General features: G+C 49.5%; 2 protein-coding genes and 1 non-coding gene across 3 annotated transcripts; 2 read left to right on the forward strand and 1 right to left on the reverse strand.

The window, feature by feature from the left end:
• On the reverse strand, window positions 1–2,397 carry AKAW2_20433A (uncharacterized protein; the record flags this gene model as incomplete). Its single annotated transcript, XM_041685145.1, has 1 exon — window positions 1–2,397. One exon carries the CDS (start codon window positions 2,395–2,397, stop codon window positions 1–3), a length of 2,397 nt encoding a protein of 798 aa, XP_041539259.1.
• A 9,545-nt stretch (window positions 2,398–11,942) lies between these two features.
• AKAW2_t20011S lies at window positions 11,943–12,014 on the forward strand. The gene has a single exon. It is a non-coding gene; the product is annotated as a tRNA-Met (tRNA).
• Window positions 12,015–12,477: 463 nt separating this feature from the next.
• On the forward strand, window positions 12,478–15,288 carry APL4 (AP-1 complex subunit gamma; the record flags this gene model as incomplete). The annotated part of the gene is made up of 5 exons (XM_041685147.1): window positions 12,478–12,487; window positions 12,598–12,721; window positions 12,784–12,972; window positions 13,025–15,137; window positions 15,193–15,288. The coding sequence occupies 5 exons, from the start codon at window positions 12,478–12,480 to the stop codon at window positions 15,286–15,288; spliced, it is 2,532 nt and encodes an 843-aa protein (XP_041539260.1).
• Window positions 15,289–18,573: the final 3,285 nt, after the last annotated feature.

An 18,573-nucleotide genomic window follows, 5' to 3' on the forward strand; every position in this document is an offset into this window, starting at 1 on the left:
TCAGTTTGGGCGCCCATTTGCGTGGTTTTCGGACGTTTCGAGCTCAAACTCGGCAGAATGCTCTTCGATGGGGCTGAATTCTTCTTCGGCACAGAACGACTGGACATTCTTCAGGAGTCCTTCGTTGGATTTTGGACGGATTGCTGGTGTCACAAGTACAGGCCGCCGGGCGATTTGATCATGCCAGGTTTCCTCGGCTTGCTCTGGTACGCTATCCATAGGCGTGTCCTTGTCAGGCGACGCACCAGCTACATCAGGACCAGATTTGGGACTCTCATCCTGATTGGTCCCAAATCTGACGAGAGGCTCGCTAACTGGGACCTCATCTCCATGGGAGGATCCCTCACGGTTCTCTTCCATGATGTTTCGCGATGAACTAAGGCTGGTGCGCAGTGGATTACTCGCCTTCTTCTGAGATATGCGGCGTAGAAATTGTCCCGACATCCATGAACCCTCGGAGTCAATCGACGCTAACGATTGGGACAAAGGAAGATTATCCGGGTCACCCTCCCAGCTTTCGCCTGTCCAAGAATGGTGAGGATTTCTCGGGATGTCCTGTGGTTCTGATCCAGAACTGGGGATGGGATACTGGGTCCCCATGTTGATGACTGACATCTCGTCCTCTCTCTCGAACTCATCCAACACCTCTGGAATATCGGGTGATTGAAGCCGTGAGTCAGGCGGAGAAAGGGGCTCGTCACCGAAATGTTCGGTAAATTTAGACTGCGACCGCTTGATGGTACCTGACCCTAGGAATGTCCGAGGAGCAGCAACGAATGAAGGAGGTGGTCCAGACGATTGCGTCTGAACCTTGAAGAAGGATTCATGAGACGGGTTCGAGTGCTCAGGGCTGCGTTCATGGAAACGTTCACGATAGCTGCGTTTAAGCCGCGAGCTACCGCGTCTGAAAATGGAAGTAAGCGTATTAACACGTCCGCTACCGTGGTCAGACAAGCGCCGGTCTGAGTCAATGGTTCGCGAAATATCGGATGTGGATTCTCGGCCTATGCCATAGAGTTGCGAAGAAGTTGGGCTATACAGTTCACGCCTCGACGGCGAGTGAGACAGACTGCTGCCGGACATGCCCATGTCTTGCGAGGGAGCAAAGCTGCGACGCATCACAAGCTTTGGTTCCCGAATGGAGCTATCGTCGATGTTACCAATGACATGCACACTATCAACGGACTCGTGGCCACGTCGCTCTGTGTCTTTGGAAGCACCTCTCAGCCAAGATCCAGAAGTACTACCGCCCACGAACGCATTAGTTTCATTTGTCCGAGGGGCATATTCTTTTGACCGATCAGAGACAGCCCGGCTCTCCGCGCCCGGTCGACCACGTCGAGTTAAAGATGTGTCTTCAGCCTCGCTGGATGGTTCTTGGGGAACAACATCGGCTTCTGCTTCTGCTTCTGCTTGCCGTTGTTGTTCCGCAGCGCGTTCTAACTTCCGGTGGAGTCTGGCTTGATCTTCAAGTTGCTTCCTCTCCCTGCGCCGACGGTCCCTTTCGAGCAGTTCCCTTAGGGCACCGGCATCCAGGTCATCGGCTAGCTTGTCTACTCTCTTCTTAGAACGCGAGTGCTCGTTGTGTGTGGCATAGGCAGGAGTCTTATCCTTCCGAATTGAAGGCTCAGACGGTCTTTGACTCTTAGCTGTCGGCACCCGAGGAGTTTCCACATAGCGTATAACCGGACGAGGCGTCCATGCAGCAAAAGTGTTGACCTTGAACGTATAGGATTCGAAGATATCCGAGAGTGAGGATGCAGCGGAGTCACGCATAGAAAGGCTGGTATCAGAACAATGCCGGTCGGAGCGTCGACTCTGGGCCCCATTAGCCCGGCGTGTCTCAATGGAAAACCGCTCCGCGGGTAGCGGAGAGTGACGGCGAGGAATATCGATGGGAGCAGAAGCCAGCATCCGTATTTCCCGTTCCCTGGCAATCTCGTATGCCTTGCGCTTACTCAGCTTCTTCTTCAACACTGCCGGACCATTTTCGTTACGCTTGGATTTCAACAACGATGCAGAGCGAGACAAAGAGGGTTGTTCGTGGCTCATGGTGGAGTAAGTAGTGTAGGCGTCGGAATGCTGACCAGCTCGGGAGACCGGGGCCCGGTTTTCTTTAATCGGGGTCGGCTGCTCACTGTGTGACGTAGGTGGAGGGTACTGGACGACAGGGGAAGACGTCGGATGAGAAGCATCGTGCAAGAAGCTCGGGACGACTTCAACAGGCTGGGCGTGTCTGTTCTTCTGACGTTTGGAGTGCTTGCGGGACAGTCTGCCGAGCTTGCCGTCATCGAAGCTGTGGCGAGGCTCTTGCGACGACTGAACATCCGCCACAGCAGGTGCATCCAGTTGGATTGTATGCCGCTTGTTCTTACGACCAAACGGCCATATCGCCATGGCGTCTGGTTGATGATACCTCGTCCCGTCTGACCAGTCAAACGTGGACACTGAAACTATCGAAGGTGACGTTGGAGCGGGTGACTGGACTCATCAGGAAGGACCGGGAGGGGAAGAAGGATTAGACACGCGACCAGCAGGCGAATCTAGAGCAGATAGCAAGGCACGGGTAACAGCCTGAAATAAACAAAGCACCAGACAAACAGGGTGACAGAAGAAAGGAAGAGGAGGAACAATCCGAGGTAGTAGTTTGTCTAGAGATGGAGGCGAACCGAGACATGCAAAGCGGTGGGAAGGGACTAGGGTGCAGCGGAGCGTGTGGGTTGTTGTAAGTAGTAGTAAGTAGTGTGTGTGGGAGTGAGTAGGCAGTGGAAGTAGTAAGTGCAAGGATGATCCAGGCGCTGGTAATTGGCTACCTGAGTAGTGTAGGTATGGAGACCGGGGCGAGGATCAGAAGGGGTCGTAGCAGGTGACTATTGGTTTAGAACGAACGGGTAATCGTAGTCAGGAAAAGTAGTGGAAATTCAGTTTAGTAGCAATAGTGAGACCTGGAGCCACGCCACATGGGGTGGCGGAAAATCAGAGATACAGAGGGGTGGAAATCTCGTTTTCCGGTCACAAACAAAACAAGGAGTTTAGAAAGGAGAAGAGAAACAGAAAGGAGTGGAAAAGAGGGGAAAGGGGGGGAGGGAGGGGAACAGAGGAAAAGCGAGAGAGACCCCGATGAGATGAGAAAGCGAGGAAGATGAAGAAAGGAGAGAGAAGAGAGGGAGGAGAGGAGAAAGGGAGACAAGACGACGAAGATGTAGAAAGATGGTAAGTAACGAGCGAGACGAGACGAGCAAAAGAAGGGTAAGCAAAGCAAGCAAGTACCAGGTGATGAGCCCAACGAGGAGCGACAAGCTGCCTATCTTTCGCAGTGGATTTTCCTACTTGACAGCCAGAAGAGAAGCAAAGCAAAGCAAAGCTATTCTGCCTACCTCCTAGTTTACCGACTAGTACCAACTTACTATGACTACTTTACCTAGTAAGTACCTACACAAAACGGTCCCAAGTCGAGAGCGAGGGACTGAGAGGGCCGAGACACAAACAAACCCGCCCGTTTCTGAACCAGGGGATCTCGTCGGTTGGTTAGTGGTTACACACCGTCGACCCTCCCCGGGGCCGGCCGTCACAGCAGAACCACTTGGAACCAGTCCCAAATAATCCACCACCGGAACGCTTGATTTTTGATTTTCTTCATTGAATTATTTTTTTTCTGATTATTATCATGGATCAATTTATTATTATTATTAGCATGATTATTATTGTTATTATGATTTTTTTTTTTATTGTCATTAACAGAAGGAGATTAGTTCATTACCGACTTACTTACCTCCTCCATACATACAGCTCTCGCTCTCTCTTTCTCCTCTCTCCCTCTCTCCCTCTCTCCCTCTCTCCCTCTCTCCCTCTCTTTACGCTGCTGTTCAGGTGATGGATTATATGCATCAACCCGTTTCTTTCTAATTGACCACCCCCTCCCCTCCCCTCCCCTTTCTTTTCCCTTACCCACCCAGATGTTCCTTCGTCTAGTAATACTAGTGGATAAAGAACCAACCCATTTTAGGGTCGTTGAGAGGAGATAATGTCCAGCACATACCTGCAGATGCCGCCTCTCAACTCTCCAACGGTAACCCGTTTGCTCTCTTTCTGTGTGATGCTTATTTGGTACGTATCTAGCTAGTGCTAAACCAGGAGAGAGATCATAACCTGAATGGTAAGGGAGAATTGAACCACAGAAGACACAAAAATCGATTGTCGAAAAAAATTTCTTCCAAATGTGGAGAAAAGACCACTAGTGGCACCTAAACTGCCAGATTGCAACCCAATCCGATTATTGTTACCAGAAACTAGGGGCAACTTCATTGGTACCTGCCTTAGGGACTGCCTAGCCAGTGAATGACCCATGGTATCTGCCGTACTCCACACTCCATACTTAGAAACCCACTAAACCACAGCAGCTAGTAATTTATCCGGATATTGTTACTGCACAACGCAGCCCACTTTACAACACACTCGGTATGTGTGAGCTCCGTCAGTACCACCTCAAAACAAGGCGCCAATCGATACAGCCTCAGCTCCTCCCGGGGGAGCCTTTCGGGGCAGGAGGCAAGGCGTTTTCTCCCTTGAAGATCATATTATCTCCTAGAACATACCTAGCCAGACACTGTTGTTCTCTGAGATCATTCTTTACTTAACTTCGTGAGATCTGCTAATTAAGACGAATTCTATAGCCAATGATGTCATGCTAAAGCTTACTATACTCTTCCAACAACACTCACAGATGAGATCTATGCAACCTGATCGGAATTGAGTTTATCGTGATAAGAGAAAGGAAGCTTCTCTGAGAATGTGTAGGCAGCTGCTCCTTAGCCTTTTCGGACGATGCCAAGGAAGTCTCCTCTAGTTATCGAGGGCGCGCGCCTACTATGACATATATTCAATGAGCTCGACATGACCTGTAGAAGTGGTCACCACCGCGGAAAGTACCGTGCAAGACCTTTTCAGACCTACCTACATGAGCCGGATGCACGCTCAATACCCCCGCTCATCTTACCGATGGCAATAACCGCTCCTCATTCACAAAGTACGCTGGAATACTGAGAGCCATGCATGATTACTCCCCATGCCTACTTGGTGGCTTCGCAGTATCTAAGCGATCACACTTACAAAATACAGTAAGCACGATGAAAGATTTTCATGTTCCGCGCCCCGGCCTTAGCTAAGCAGTTAGGCCCCATCCTCGCGACATGAGGAATGCTTAGAGGGGGCGAAATGACGGTCCAACGGGCTTCTTGCGGTGGGGAGACACCGTCCACAGGAGCCATAACCGTGATGCGAAAATCTTAGCTTGGCTTCAACCGAGTTTGTTAGAGCCGATGACAATTTTACCAGCCGATACGATCAAAGATCCAGACCAGCAGAGATGCAGTGTAGAAGTTTGGTGGGTGGGTTGTGTTCGTTCCTAGTCTGGCGGGCTGGCTAGGGATTGGTACTTGACCACTGATATCCGATAGGTATCTCTGCTGGTTGATCGTATGAAGTAATCCTACTCAGCAGTGTTTTACTCACCTGATGCTACTTAACCATCTCCATCGGTCGGACATGGCTGACTTTTCACTATTCTGCACTCTTCCATCACCAGAAAACCACTCTGACACATTTTAAGTCAGGTACCGCCCACATCAAACAGGGGTGGATGGAGTACCACGATGGGAGTTCATGTTAAACTTCCCGCTCCCAGCCCATCCAATTTCCGCTGGCCACAAGCTAATAAATTGACAATTTTGACAGCCATTGACAGGTCGAGTATGCATTGGCCAAAGCGTGCAGCACCCATCACAATAACGTAAACCGCCCGTAACCCGTAACGGTCGAATCTCCATTGTCAGTTAGGAAGCTGCTGCTCGCAATTACAGTGGGGCCTCTTTTTTCCGACTAAAGAACCTTAGGGTCCAAAGGTTAAGAACTCCAAAACATCAGACTCAGTGCGATGTCTGTCGATCACCGTGATTTTGATCCGGTCGTATGTTCGAAATGAGAAAGTCGCAGGCCTGGACAGTATCGACCTGCGTCAGTGGCTCACTCTAGTCAGCTGCGATCAGACTGGGAGCGGTTCGACTCGCCCGAGATTGAGTGACCTGAGTCATCACCACGCCGAACCCCGGCAACGGAAATAATCTCCTGTTGTTTACTTTGGTCCTTGCAGATTGCTTAGGCGGGCCCGACTCTCCCTAGTCCCTACAAAACAATTGAGAACAAGCGAGTTGGTGTCTAGCCCACTCGAGTCTTCCGTTGGTTCGTACTCAACCGGAAATGCCGAAGCCAGGCCCATGCGAGCCCACTTACGCGCGTGCTGCATTAGAGCTGGAAGAGCGCAGAGTAGTCGCGCAATCTTACTACTGACCTTGGTACTGTCTAGTTACTACACAATATTGCTGGCATCCTGTCAAGCTCCCGATTTAGGTAGACGTTAACGATCTCGCTCATCGCTACCTCTCTCGTGCTTAGAGCCTGTGATTGTCATGACATCTGCTGGCCCGGTGCATCATCGGACTACTAGTTACCGATACACTCCTACTAGTCTCAAGCTTGTCAGTTTGTCTACTTCGTGACTTCGTCCATTGAGTTCGGACCATTCACCCCCTCGCGATATACCCATAGGTTTGAAGGGTCATCCAGCGCAAATCAGTGGACCGATGTTCCTGATTACTTGAAGACCCGGCTAGATCTCAGTGTAATGAGAGGCACGAGATGGGAGAGTGAGACATTCCGTCTGACTAACACCCGCTGGAGCACAAAGCAGCCGCTAGCTTTTCCTGCCTTGCATGTACTGAGGCGAGAGCAGGTGGCCGTCAACCCTTGTTAATGGGGTTTCACCCGGAGAGTTCAGCGTGGCTTAACTCTGTGTACAGCATTCGGGTAGGCAGGGAAAGGTAGCCAACTCTCCCAGTACCATGGTTTTAGGGCAGCTCTAATTAAACGCACAGGACGCCCAGAGTGGTATCAGTAGTATGTTTTGTCTAGTCCCGGCGTCCCCCTCGTTCTAGATAGACAGATAACTAATCGTGCGTCCTCCGCTACCTATGCATGTCATGCTCCATCGGCCATATGGAGCATCCATATTGTGGGTTTTCGTAATCAGTATTCAGTCACTAGTAAATTATCACCGAACAGTCTCGGTGTGAACGCTCTTAGTTGATAGGCGGATTAATTTCCCTTCTATGAGGGGGTGTGGGTCTTCCTAACATTAAGAAGCCGTTGTGTATCCAACCATTTCTGGTACCTGACTCCCCAACTTATTAGGATAGCCGGGTACGTTACCCTTCGCATTTTGTGTTACATGCTGGGCTACATAGTATTTTGCAGAGCTGCTGAAGTGTCATAGGCAACGGAGTATATTTAATGATAAGTATGAGTGAGGAGATACCATGCAGCAAAGCGCTGCAATTAAAATGTCCATTCCAGTACGCTGTGCTGCAGTGTGAATGGGCACTGCATTCAATACGTCCATGCACTCTGCACTCCATACAGAATAGTAGTACTCGTACTTCTTCCTTGCGTCGCAAATTCTTTTACTCTTTTCTGAAGTATATACATATGCTTCTGCATATGCTTCTATTGGATTGCCATGGCGACAGTCTATACAGCTCAACACACCGGCGTAATATCACCTACTACTTCCAGGAACATCTCATAATGCCAGTTCACACCATCTACATAATGTCGAACTAGTCTACTCACACAACGACGCTGTACTAGCTCCTTCCTATAGTAGCTAATATCACTAATGTGATTTCCCCAAACAGACCTCTGTCAATTGCACCATGCACCCGATTCGATATTTATATATAGCATCGAACACATAACACTATGCACCATCACCAAGCACCATCCATTTAAGAAACACACCCACATGCACAACCGGAATGCCACGGAATCTACCACCGACTCAACAACAAAGCCATGACCAAAACCATGGAAGACCGCAACACACCCCAATATTTATCTAGACCACCAGCACGAGGCGCCCAGACCACAAAGCCAGTAACCAGATGCAACTACTACATCCTTAAAACGCACATCGCTAACATCTACCAGATCACAGACACCCGATATGACATATCCGACTGTCAAGGCAACCAGACATTTGCATCTACATACATACATACATACACACACACACACACACACACACACACACACACACACACACACACACACACACACACACACACACACACACACACACACACACACACACACACACACACACACACACACACACACACACACACACACATATACATGCTATAACGTCCAAGCATTAAACTCAAAATCAACTGCCAGCAATCCAGCCAGTCCAGTTTACCTCCAACAGACGTTGAAAGAAAGAAAGAAGAAAGATCTTGTTTTGGTTCCCTTGGCACGGAGCTAACGTGAAGCCTGGCAGGTGTTGTAAGGCACCACGTCGGATTGAGCTGGCAGGCAGGCAGGCCGGCAGGCAGACAGAGGACTTACAATCTCTGTGTGCGTGCATACATGCATGCATAAGTGCTTTTCTACGACATCTAACCACCAATATTTTACTACTACCACCATTTCACGCTGCTTTGCTAAAGTGGTTCGCATGCTCACTATGATACCCATCCACCACTAAAACACCTAAGCAGGCAAATACCTACATTACATGTGGCATCGCCAAAACGCATCGAGATGGATGGAATAGTGTCTTGGACTCGATTCGAGCTCGGCCATCGTTTCCACACTAAAGCCCCCCCAACACAAGTCCACCGAACTACGGACAATGTGAGACATGAAAAGAAGTCTAGATTCGACCAGACCCGTTTAGTCTCTAACGGACGTGCGCGCCACGTTGTTAGGAGGGGACTGACTCCATAAATCAAATCTGGACCCATTGCCCATGTCCGACGGCTTCCTGCGCCCAATATAATCTCAATCAATATCTGTCGTCGGGATAACACCGGAGTTTGGGCAGTTCAATTTGGGAGATACGGTACGACGGGGATACTTACTCTTGGTTAGTACCAACGCCAAGATCCGAGATAAAAATAAAAATTTTTGAAGAGCCATGGCACAGGTTTACATGGAATTGGGTAAAGTAAATGATGTTCGGGAAAGAATGGCAAAAAATGCAATTTATGAGAGAGAGAAAAAAAAAAATCATTCGCTCCAGGTCCTGACACATCCGTTCATTCCAATGATCCTTGGGACAGAGAGAAGATGATCGTGACATTGGGACCAGGAGGCAGGAAGAGACACCCGCCCACTGATAAGCGTACATGATAGTAGTCCAATAAAAGAAACAAAATTAACGTGGGAGGAAATTTCCTGCGGGTGCCGATAGTAGATAGTAATACCCACCAACCATTCCGCGGTTGGGCGTTGAGCGGAGTCCGTGGGAATGAATGGTAGTACAACACCAGTAGTAGTACTACTAGTAAGCATAAGATGGAATAACGATGGTTCTAGCCATCGATCTGAGCAATCGAAGTATAACAAAAATATACCATGAAACCCCAGTACCATAACAATGATAATAACAACAGGCATCATCACAATAATAAACAACCAGAACAAACAATCGAAACCATGTCCAAAGTAACAAGTCGATAAATAAATAAATACATTCACACCCCATTCCCATATCTTCATTTCGTTTCATCTCATCTCATTTCCAATCAATACAAAATAAAATCATTACTGAGTGAACCTCTTCCTCAACCGATTCGGCTCACGTTCCAGAACCCGATATCGACGAGTACTAACATGTCGACTCAGAAACTTCTTTAACGACGACCAAGACTCATCGCGGCTTTTCTCCGCTGTCTGTTTAGTAGTAGTATTGTTGTTATTCGTAGTAGTGTAGCCAGTTACATGGCCAAAGAAAGACGCTCGCCGTTTGTTGTAAGGTTCAGGATTACAACACAAATCCACATCCTCTTGGTCTGTTTGGCGGCGTCGGAATGAGGTTGTCATTGACTCAGTGCTCATTTCTCTCTCTCTCTCTCTTTCTCTCTCTCTCTCTTCTTCTTCTTCTTCCCACGCTTATGTGCAGGGAAAGCGTGCTTGCACGCGGCGAGTCTAATGGAATGGATGTTGGTCCGTGGGCCCTGTTTTTTTTCTTTTTGGATTTATTTGATGGACAGCCACTGACATACACAGTCACACACACAAACACCCCTGTACGCCACTAGATAGGTAGATAGATCAAATGGATATATTAATCTGCCTGGTTTTTTTGGTTTGGGCAATAATAGATCTTAGAGTATAGCCTAGCTGGCTGTTGGCTGGTGGTGCCGCTGGGGCTGGCTGCGTGTGTGTATGGTGTTTCCGGGGTCTTGTTGCGAATTTAGGCCGAGAGATGGAACAGGTAGTAGACAGGCAACGAAGATTCTGAAGGCGGGGTTGCTTGGTTGGTTGGTCAGGTTTGGTTCGTTCGATGGATGATTGAATGAATGAATGAATGGGTGATGAGTGGTGGGTGATCGGATCGGTTTGTTGCGGTTATGCAGGTATGGATCTGTCTTGTATATTGCTAATTTAAACAAGGGTTGTAGTTAAAGAACAGTTTGGCAAATCCGAGGATTATTTGTTTTGGACTGGCGTTAAGTTCCTAATTGGTAACAAGCTAGTTACGTATCATGTACGAAGACGCAATGCGGCAACAAAGAGGACATATGTCAGTTTACGATCATCAGTAATACGGAGGAGACAGTCAGTAGGTTGGTTAGTTAGTCAAGCTGTTCGAAATGTGAGACTAACAAGCTACATTGGGAAATGGGAACTTTTACTGCGCGGGCACAGGCAGCATGGTTACTTAGTCTGTCTACTGACTACTCAGTGTGATTATTCCGGGTCCCTCGGAGGGGCGGCGGGAATGAAAGAGGGACTTGATCCATGGTTTGCCGACCCGGACGGAGAGCCAGTAGTGAAGCAGCGTGGTGGATGATCCAGTGTTGGGACCGGTGTTCTGCGAGAAAAAAAAATGCACGTGTTTTTTTAATCGATTATTTACCCCACCTATAGGTGACAGATGTAATACTTCGCGATCGATTGTTCTGCTTCTAGAAGTGTTCGATTATTAGTAGATACTCTCGTTTGTGTCTGGGGAAGTTTGCGATGGTATGATCCCCTAGTCACTATGCTATGGGCATGGGGAGAGCCTGAAAGATCATAACGATCGATTGATTGATTGCATGTCTTACAGCCGGCTGATTCGTCTCTTCGGAATTCGTTCGTATCCGATGGTATCGTTAATTGATAAGCTTACAGGGATCCATCGGCTGACGTGGAAGAGCTCCAGTGAGGACGGCTTGGCTGAATGTTTGTCCGTTAGTTGCTCGCTAATGTTCACTGTCCTGAGTTATACACTCATATGGAAGCAGCTGAGAACCACGGTTCAATGAAGGACAAAAATAGTTGACATGGTATGTTCCGTAATTTCCTCTGCGATGGTAGTTGATCTGTTGGGTTGTCCGTGCTGTGGGCCATGACAAAGATATACTATCGGGCTCGGTTAGTTGCATCTCACCGCCAGGTTCAGTAGTACTACGTACTATGATATGACCGGATAAACGTATCAGGTTCATTGTTTGGCTTACACCGCTAGGTAGATGGGATGTACATGGCCCTGTCTCTACCGATGTATCATTTGATGATCCTGTTCAGTAAGATATCTTGTGCTCTGTGAGCTCCTTCTGAGATGCTGTTGTGATCGGTAGTAGTATCAGGCCTAAGAGAGGAATATATAACTAGTACTGTGTTCTAATCTAGCAATCTTCCTACATGCCTTCAGTTTATGCATATCAGCAAGTTCAATTACTAGTGGATAGTAATCTGACCAGACTTGATGTGTTCATATTGTGTCGCACAATATATATAGGTCCTACCATATGATTGACATTTTCCTTGGCCTGACAAGTAACCGAGATTACATTTGGTATATAATATTAAAACTAGACGGGCATTATAACAACCCAAGCATGTTAGCTCAGGGGAAGAGCGCCGGGCTCATAACCCGGAGGTCCCTGGATCGAAACCAGGACATGCTATCTGATTTCCTTTTATATTTTTTCCCCTCATTACTCTTCCTCAGTTTTGATGATCTTTATTATTTTTATTGTTTGATTCCCAGTTTAAGTAACATTCTGACACCCGCAAAGAAATTATATACCAGCCTTTCAAAGCTCGAAAGGGTTCATGATATACTTGCTCGTTGCTAGCTTTACTCTCCGTGATCAAGCTCACTGTTCTAGCACGTGATGCGCCGGCCGCCCTTGAGGGATGCCAAGCCGGCCAACTCGCAAAGGACGGGCGAGGCTCTCGACGACTGCGTTGCTGCTGCTGCATCCGACCATTACTCCCTGACCCCGTCATTCTTATTTCCTCCATATCACCGACCTCCGGATCGCGCAGACTGGTCTCTTCGCATCCGTTCTTTTTCTCCGATCCTCCCCTTCTCGTCGATCCACCCCCTTCTTTTCACCTCCCCGTCCGGGGGTCCTTGTGGCCGCCATGGCATCCCGTAGGTGTCCTTGTGTTGAACCCTCCCCCACATTGCTATACTGCTCCCATGCCCCTGTCCCCGGAATTCGATCGCTAACTGTCGCCCCCTCTCCCGCCTATCATGTATAGTCAAGCAGTTTATCCGAAATGTGCGGTCTGCCAAAACAATCGCCGATGAACGAGCAGTCATTCAAAAGGAGAGTGCGGCCATCCGTGCGTCTTTCAGGGAAGAGAGCCATGATTCGGGCATCCGGTTAGCATTGGCACCACCAACCTCTACAACCCCTCGAACCCGCCGCTTACTTCTTTGCGCAGGAGAAACAATGTGGCCAAGCTTCTCTATTTATTCACACTCGGTGAACGGACACACTTTGGTCAAATCGAATGTCTGAAGCTACTGGCCTCCCACCGTTTCGCCGACAAGCGCCTGGGATACTTGGGAACGATGCTGTTACTGGATGAGAACCAAGAAGTTTTGACGCTGGTAACGAACTCATTGAAGAAGTGAGTTTCGTATGCAAGATCGGCGTAGAATCTCCTGGCTGATGTCTTGCAGTGACCTTAATCACTCCAACCAATACATTGTCGGCTTGGCCCTCTGCGCCCTGGGCAATATCGCCTCCGTCGAAATGTCCCGAGACCTTTTCCCCGAAGTCGAAAACTTAATGTCTACTGCAAACCCTTATATTCGGAGGAAGGCGGCGCTGTGTGCTATGCGTGTATGTCGCAAGGTTCCCGACCTGCAGGAGCATTTCCTGGAAAAGGCAAAGACTCTTCTGTCGGACAGGAACCACGGTGTTCTGCTGTGCGGTTTAACACTTGCGATTGACATGTGTGAAGCCGAGGAGGCGGAAGAAGGACAGGAGGGTGTGATCGAGATGTTCCGGCCGTTGGCTGGTGGTCTTGTGCGCTCCCTAAAGGGGTTGACCACCTCGGGATACGCCCCAGAACATGACGTCTCCGGTATCACCGATCCCTTCCTCCAAGTGAAGATCCTGCGCCTTCTCAGAGTACTAGGAAGAGGGGATGCGGCGACCAGCGAAATGATCAACGACATTCTGGCCCAGGTGGCCACCAACACTGATTCGACGAAGAACGTCGGCAACGCTATTCTCTACGAGGCTGTCCTGACAATCCTCGATATCGAAGCGGATTCTGGACTGAGGGTGCTGGGTGTTAACATTCTTGGAAAGTTCCTGACCAACAAGGACAACAATATTCGTTACGTTGCTCTTAACACGCTGAACAAAGTTGTCGCAATTGAGCCCAACGCCGTTCAGCGGCACCGCAACACCATCCTGGAGTGTCTCCGCGACCCGGACATCAGTATCAGAAGGCGTGCCCTTGATCTCAGTTTCATGCTGATCAATGAGAGTAACGTGCGCGTTCTCGTTCGCGAGCTGCTCGCCTTCCTGGAAGTTGCCGACAACGAGTTCAAGCCAGCCATGACTACTCAAATTGGTATCGCTGCTGACCGATATGCCCCCAACAAACGCTGGCATGTTGATACGATTCTCCGTGTACTCAAGCTTGCCGGTGCCTATGTTAAGGAGCAGATCCTCTCGTCTTTTGTTCGCCTCATCGCCACCACACCAGAGCTGCAGACCTACTCTGTGCAGAAGCTTTATCTCTCGTTGAAAGAAGACATCTCGCAAGAAGGCCTTACCCTTGCGGCTACCTGGGTTATTGGCGAGTACGGTGACAACCTTCTCCGTGGCGGTCAATATGAGGAAGAGGAGCTGGTCAAAGAGGTCAGGGAGAGCGACATTGTTGACCTATTCACCAACATACTCAATAGCACATACGCCACGCAAACAGTGGTGGAGTACATCACTACGGCCTCTATGAAGCTCACCGTGCGCATGTCCGATGCAGCACAGGTTGAGCGGCTCCGTCGCTTCCTCAGCAGCCGGACTGCCGATCTGAGTGTTGAGATTCAACAGCGGGCTGTCGAGTATGTCAACCTGTTCGGCTACGACCAGATTCGTCGTGGAGTTCTCGAACGCATGCCCCCGCCTGAGATCCGCGAAGAACAAAGAGTGTTGGGTGCACCGACCAAGAAGCGCCAGAGCAAGATTCTGAAAGATAAATCCAAGAAGCCTGCTAAACAGGCCGAGCAGGACATGCTTCTGGACCTCATGGGCGGCGACGCCCCACCGACCAGCCCAACTACCAACGGTTCCCAGAATACGGCTGATCTCCTTGCCGATATCCTCGGCGGCGACTCCAGCTTATCCTCACCGTCTCCCCAACCCGCCCAGAAGCCTGCAGGATCTGCCAATACCAGCGCTATCATGGACCTGTTCAACACGAACGGAAGCACGCCGTCTCCCAAACCTGCCGAGCCTGCATCTTCTCTGGATCTCCTAGCAGGCCTGGGATCTTCTGCCTCGCCCGCACCCGCACCTGCCCCTTCGGCGGCTCCTGCTCACACGGCCTTCAACAAGAACGACCTCTCCCTTGCCCTCCAGGTCCAACGTGGCAGCGGTGGGAGCGCGCAGATTCAGGCTCGTTTCCGCAACACTTCAAGCTTTGGCCACTTCTCCAATGTTGGATTGCAAGCAGCCGTGCCCAAGAGTCAGAAGCTACAGCTCAGCGCGATCAACAAGGCTGATCTCGATGCTGGTGACGAAGGTATCCAGATGCTCAAAGTTGCAGCACTCACTGGGGTAAGCTAAAACCGCCATTGACCTTTTTGATTGCCTTTGACTAATGTTCTTCCAGGCCCTCCCACCTAAGCTCCGCCTTCGTCTCCGTATCACGTATGCCAAGGACGGTTCCGATCCTGTAACAGACCAGGTGGACTGGACCGAGCCGTGAACGGTCACAAGGGCCATTCTTTCATAAACCCTTATATTCACCTTACAAGAACCTTTTAGACTGCCCATCTAATCTTACTTTATCAACCCAATTATTGTATCAGGGAGGATGGAAGCAAGCAAGCCAACCCTTGGGAGAAGACTACCTACTTGACCATTCATAGTTCCTCACATTACATACATGCATGTTCATACATACCCGGTCCGTTTCTAGCTCTCCATTTTCATCATCTCTTCCCTTCGCTGTCATGTGTTCCCTTTGCCTTCTATGTAAATGCTTGGTATGTTGCTGAGGCGGCCTCGGAGTGGCCGGTTTCCCCATATGTGGGGTCTAAAATGAAAATGTTCCTCTTCACCTTACCACGGACTCCTACGGTAGTGATTAGTATATATCTCGGAGTTAGGAGATTTGCGACTGCGGCGTTAGCAACAAGTGTCCGGTGATCGCACGGTCGTTTGTTTGCGCTTCAGTGATGCTTTGCAATCCCCAAACCACCAAGATTGTGACCATGACTACCCAAAACCGGGTGAGACAAAGGAGTAGAAGTCCCACACGTCATCGATAACAGAATGAGGCAAATCGACAGGGACCGGCGTTCTACCAGAGACAGCTGCGGCCTCCGATGCACTCGTGCCTAATGAGCAGTGCCGGGTCCAGGAAGATTTCATCAGTCTGAAATGCGAGAAGTGAGACATTAAGCTTTTGTTTGATGATGCTGGTCGGGAAGTTAATGGTTGATGTATATGATAGCTATTAGTAGTGATCTTCATTCTTGCATGGTGTTGAGGCCGTCCTTTATCATCTTCTTCAACAATGTCTCCTCCTATTGACTCAGGTTTGGCTTCCCGGTGGGTTTTTCTAGGGCGCGTATATTGACCAATTCGCTCGAGGCGCTTATGCGTTGAAAGGGAAGGGTGTGACTCGGGTGAGTTGGCTTCAGTGGGACAAGGCGTCTAAGCGGCAGCCGACCGGATTAAGGCTGCTTGCTTCGCCCAAGTTTGATCTACTCTACTGGTCACATTGTCCAGGCACAAGGACGCCTGTAGCTATTCTGACTGGCTGCTTCATGATAGCCTCAGGCCGCTTTGTATGTAGATAACTGATTGTGATGTGATACTTGGAGGTCATGGCTCCTGAGTCCTGGGCTAAGATCCTTCCTTCCTTGTAACCTTTATAAATCAACAAGTAGTGGTGGTGGTGACTGTTGGGTATGAACCTGCAAAGTTAATGATAACGTAAATGAAGCACTTGGTGGATGGATGCCTTTGTCCTTATCCCCACCATCTTGTGAGCGTTGGGCTGCAGAGGTTCCACTTAGCAGTCTCGCCTGATGACAACCATAAAGTAGGGCTGTTTCACACTTGAAGAAAGGACTTCGAAAGATGGTGGTGTGGACAGTAGCTACTACTTGTTTATCAGCAGCTTCTATGCGGTCATCCTTGACTGCTTTGTTTGACGATTTGGGTCCAAGATTGAAGGATTATACATTGGTGCCTGATATGACACCTGCTATCCGGTCCACACTCTAGCCAGGATTCTACATCCATGCATGAACTTGGTACGTTTGATCGTGCAGTCTCAGCCAAGGTATCAACACTTCTGATTTTAGTTTGCTAGAGATGTGGACCGTATATCGGCCGAAGATTTGCCCATAGTGCAAGCTCATGGGTTGTCAGATCAGAGAGATGCAGGATACAGATCAACGGGGGTCATAGCCTCGATTATGGGGAAAGCTTGCGCTCGAGCCGGATGAGCTCGGAGATAGCCAAATCTGACACTTACTATACTGCAGATGCTCCGTAATATATTCGCGACAGAGTGACCCGAGAAGATGTATTCCATTTGTAGATCGCATGGTTCATCTATGGCGAACTTGATGATGACGATGTCAGGCCGACATCACGTGTAATACCGTATTGTGACCCCCCTCATCTCCCCTCACCTGCAATTGAGGGTCTGCACCTTTCCGAAAACAGACCAATACACAAGGATACCGCGTAAGGGGAGCGTAATAGAGTCCTGAGGCCATCAGCAGCGTCGCGCGTTTCCTCGTCCTTTCTCTCTCTCTCGCTCTCTCGCGCTCTCTCTCTCTCTTCCCTCTTCTCTCTCTTTCTCATCTATCTCTTGAGTGTGAGCAAGCATTCAACGCTCCTCAATCGCGATTCCATTAAATCTAGCATCATCATCAATTTCATCCATCGAGTCCCCTCCGTTGGAAAACCACCGTTTATATCTAGATCTCCGTCCGATCTCATTGGTGTCGGGGGACTTTCTCGCAACAACCAGTGATCGTTGCTCGTCTTGCCAGGGACTTCTGGTTCGCCAATTGATTGCTGCGCGCATCGCGGCCGTCCCCAGTAATACCTGCCCTACGACCGTTTGCCTGCTCTCTACTGGACGGTAAGCCAATAACTCTACACGCCCCATCCATCCCCCAGCGTCGTGGGCCACCGGAATTTGATCCAATCGCCTGGTCGGTTGCTCCCTCTTTAATTGTTGGTTTTGCTGCTTTTCCCAGCTGCGCAACGTGCCACACTGCCAGTCTGACCCACGGTTACTTCCGTGTTGCATTACCCGCGTCACATCCCGCCCCGACTTGTTCCCAGGTCTTCCGGCCTACTGGAAACTGTCAAGTGCGCATGGCTTGCTGACGTGACCACTCCTGCAGTCGCGCGCGCGCTGCCCTCTAAACCTCCCTCCACACTGAGCCACAGGGGCTTTGCCCAAGAAAAAAAGAGTTTCCAGGTTTCTGGCGCTGTATCCATCTTTACTCTGGCTAATCAAATCAGATCTTTCCATTTAGAAGAAGAAAGAAATTAAATCAAAGAAGAAAGAGAAAAAGAAATACGAAAAAAGAAACGCGCTGGAAATCCCAAAAGACAGACAGGCAAGACAGATTTAAAGTACCTTAGAAAACAATAACAAACAGAAACGCCTGCTGCGACCAAACACACAACCCACCCCCCTCCCTCCACCCTCCTCGTCGAATAATAGATCCCGCCGGTCCTTGCTCACGACGCTAAAGCAGGACTATCGCAGAAGCATTGCCAATCCCCCACACGCGCAACTACGCCCGTCTTTCCCCGTTCAGGCTGTCGTGAAGCGAATCGCTGCCCAGCCAGACGCACCCTCGTTGTCCTTGGCGCGGCTGTATCATAGCGCGCGAGATCGAGAATCCACCGCGTGCTGCACGCAGCTCTGACGTGGTTTGCCAACAGAGCAGTTAGAGACAAGCCCCCGTTCTAAATCCAGTATCTCTGCACGTTCTCAGAACAGCTAAAAATC

Source organism: Aspergillus luchuensis, chromosome 2 (assembly GCF_016861625.1).
Source record: "Aspergillus luchuensis IFO 4308 DNA, chromosome 2, nearly complete sequence".
NCBI lineage: Eukaryota > Fungi > Ascomycota > Eurotiomycetes > Eurotiales > Aspergillaceae > Aspergillus > Aspergillus luchuensis.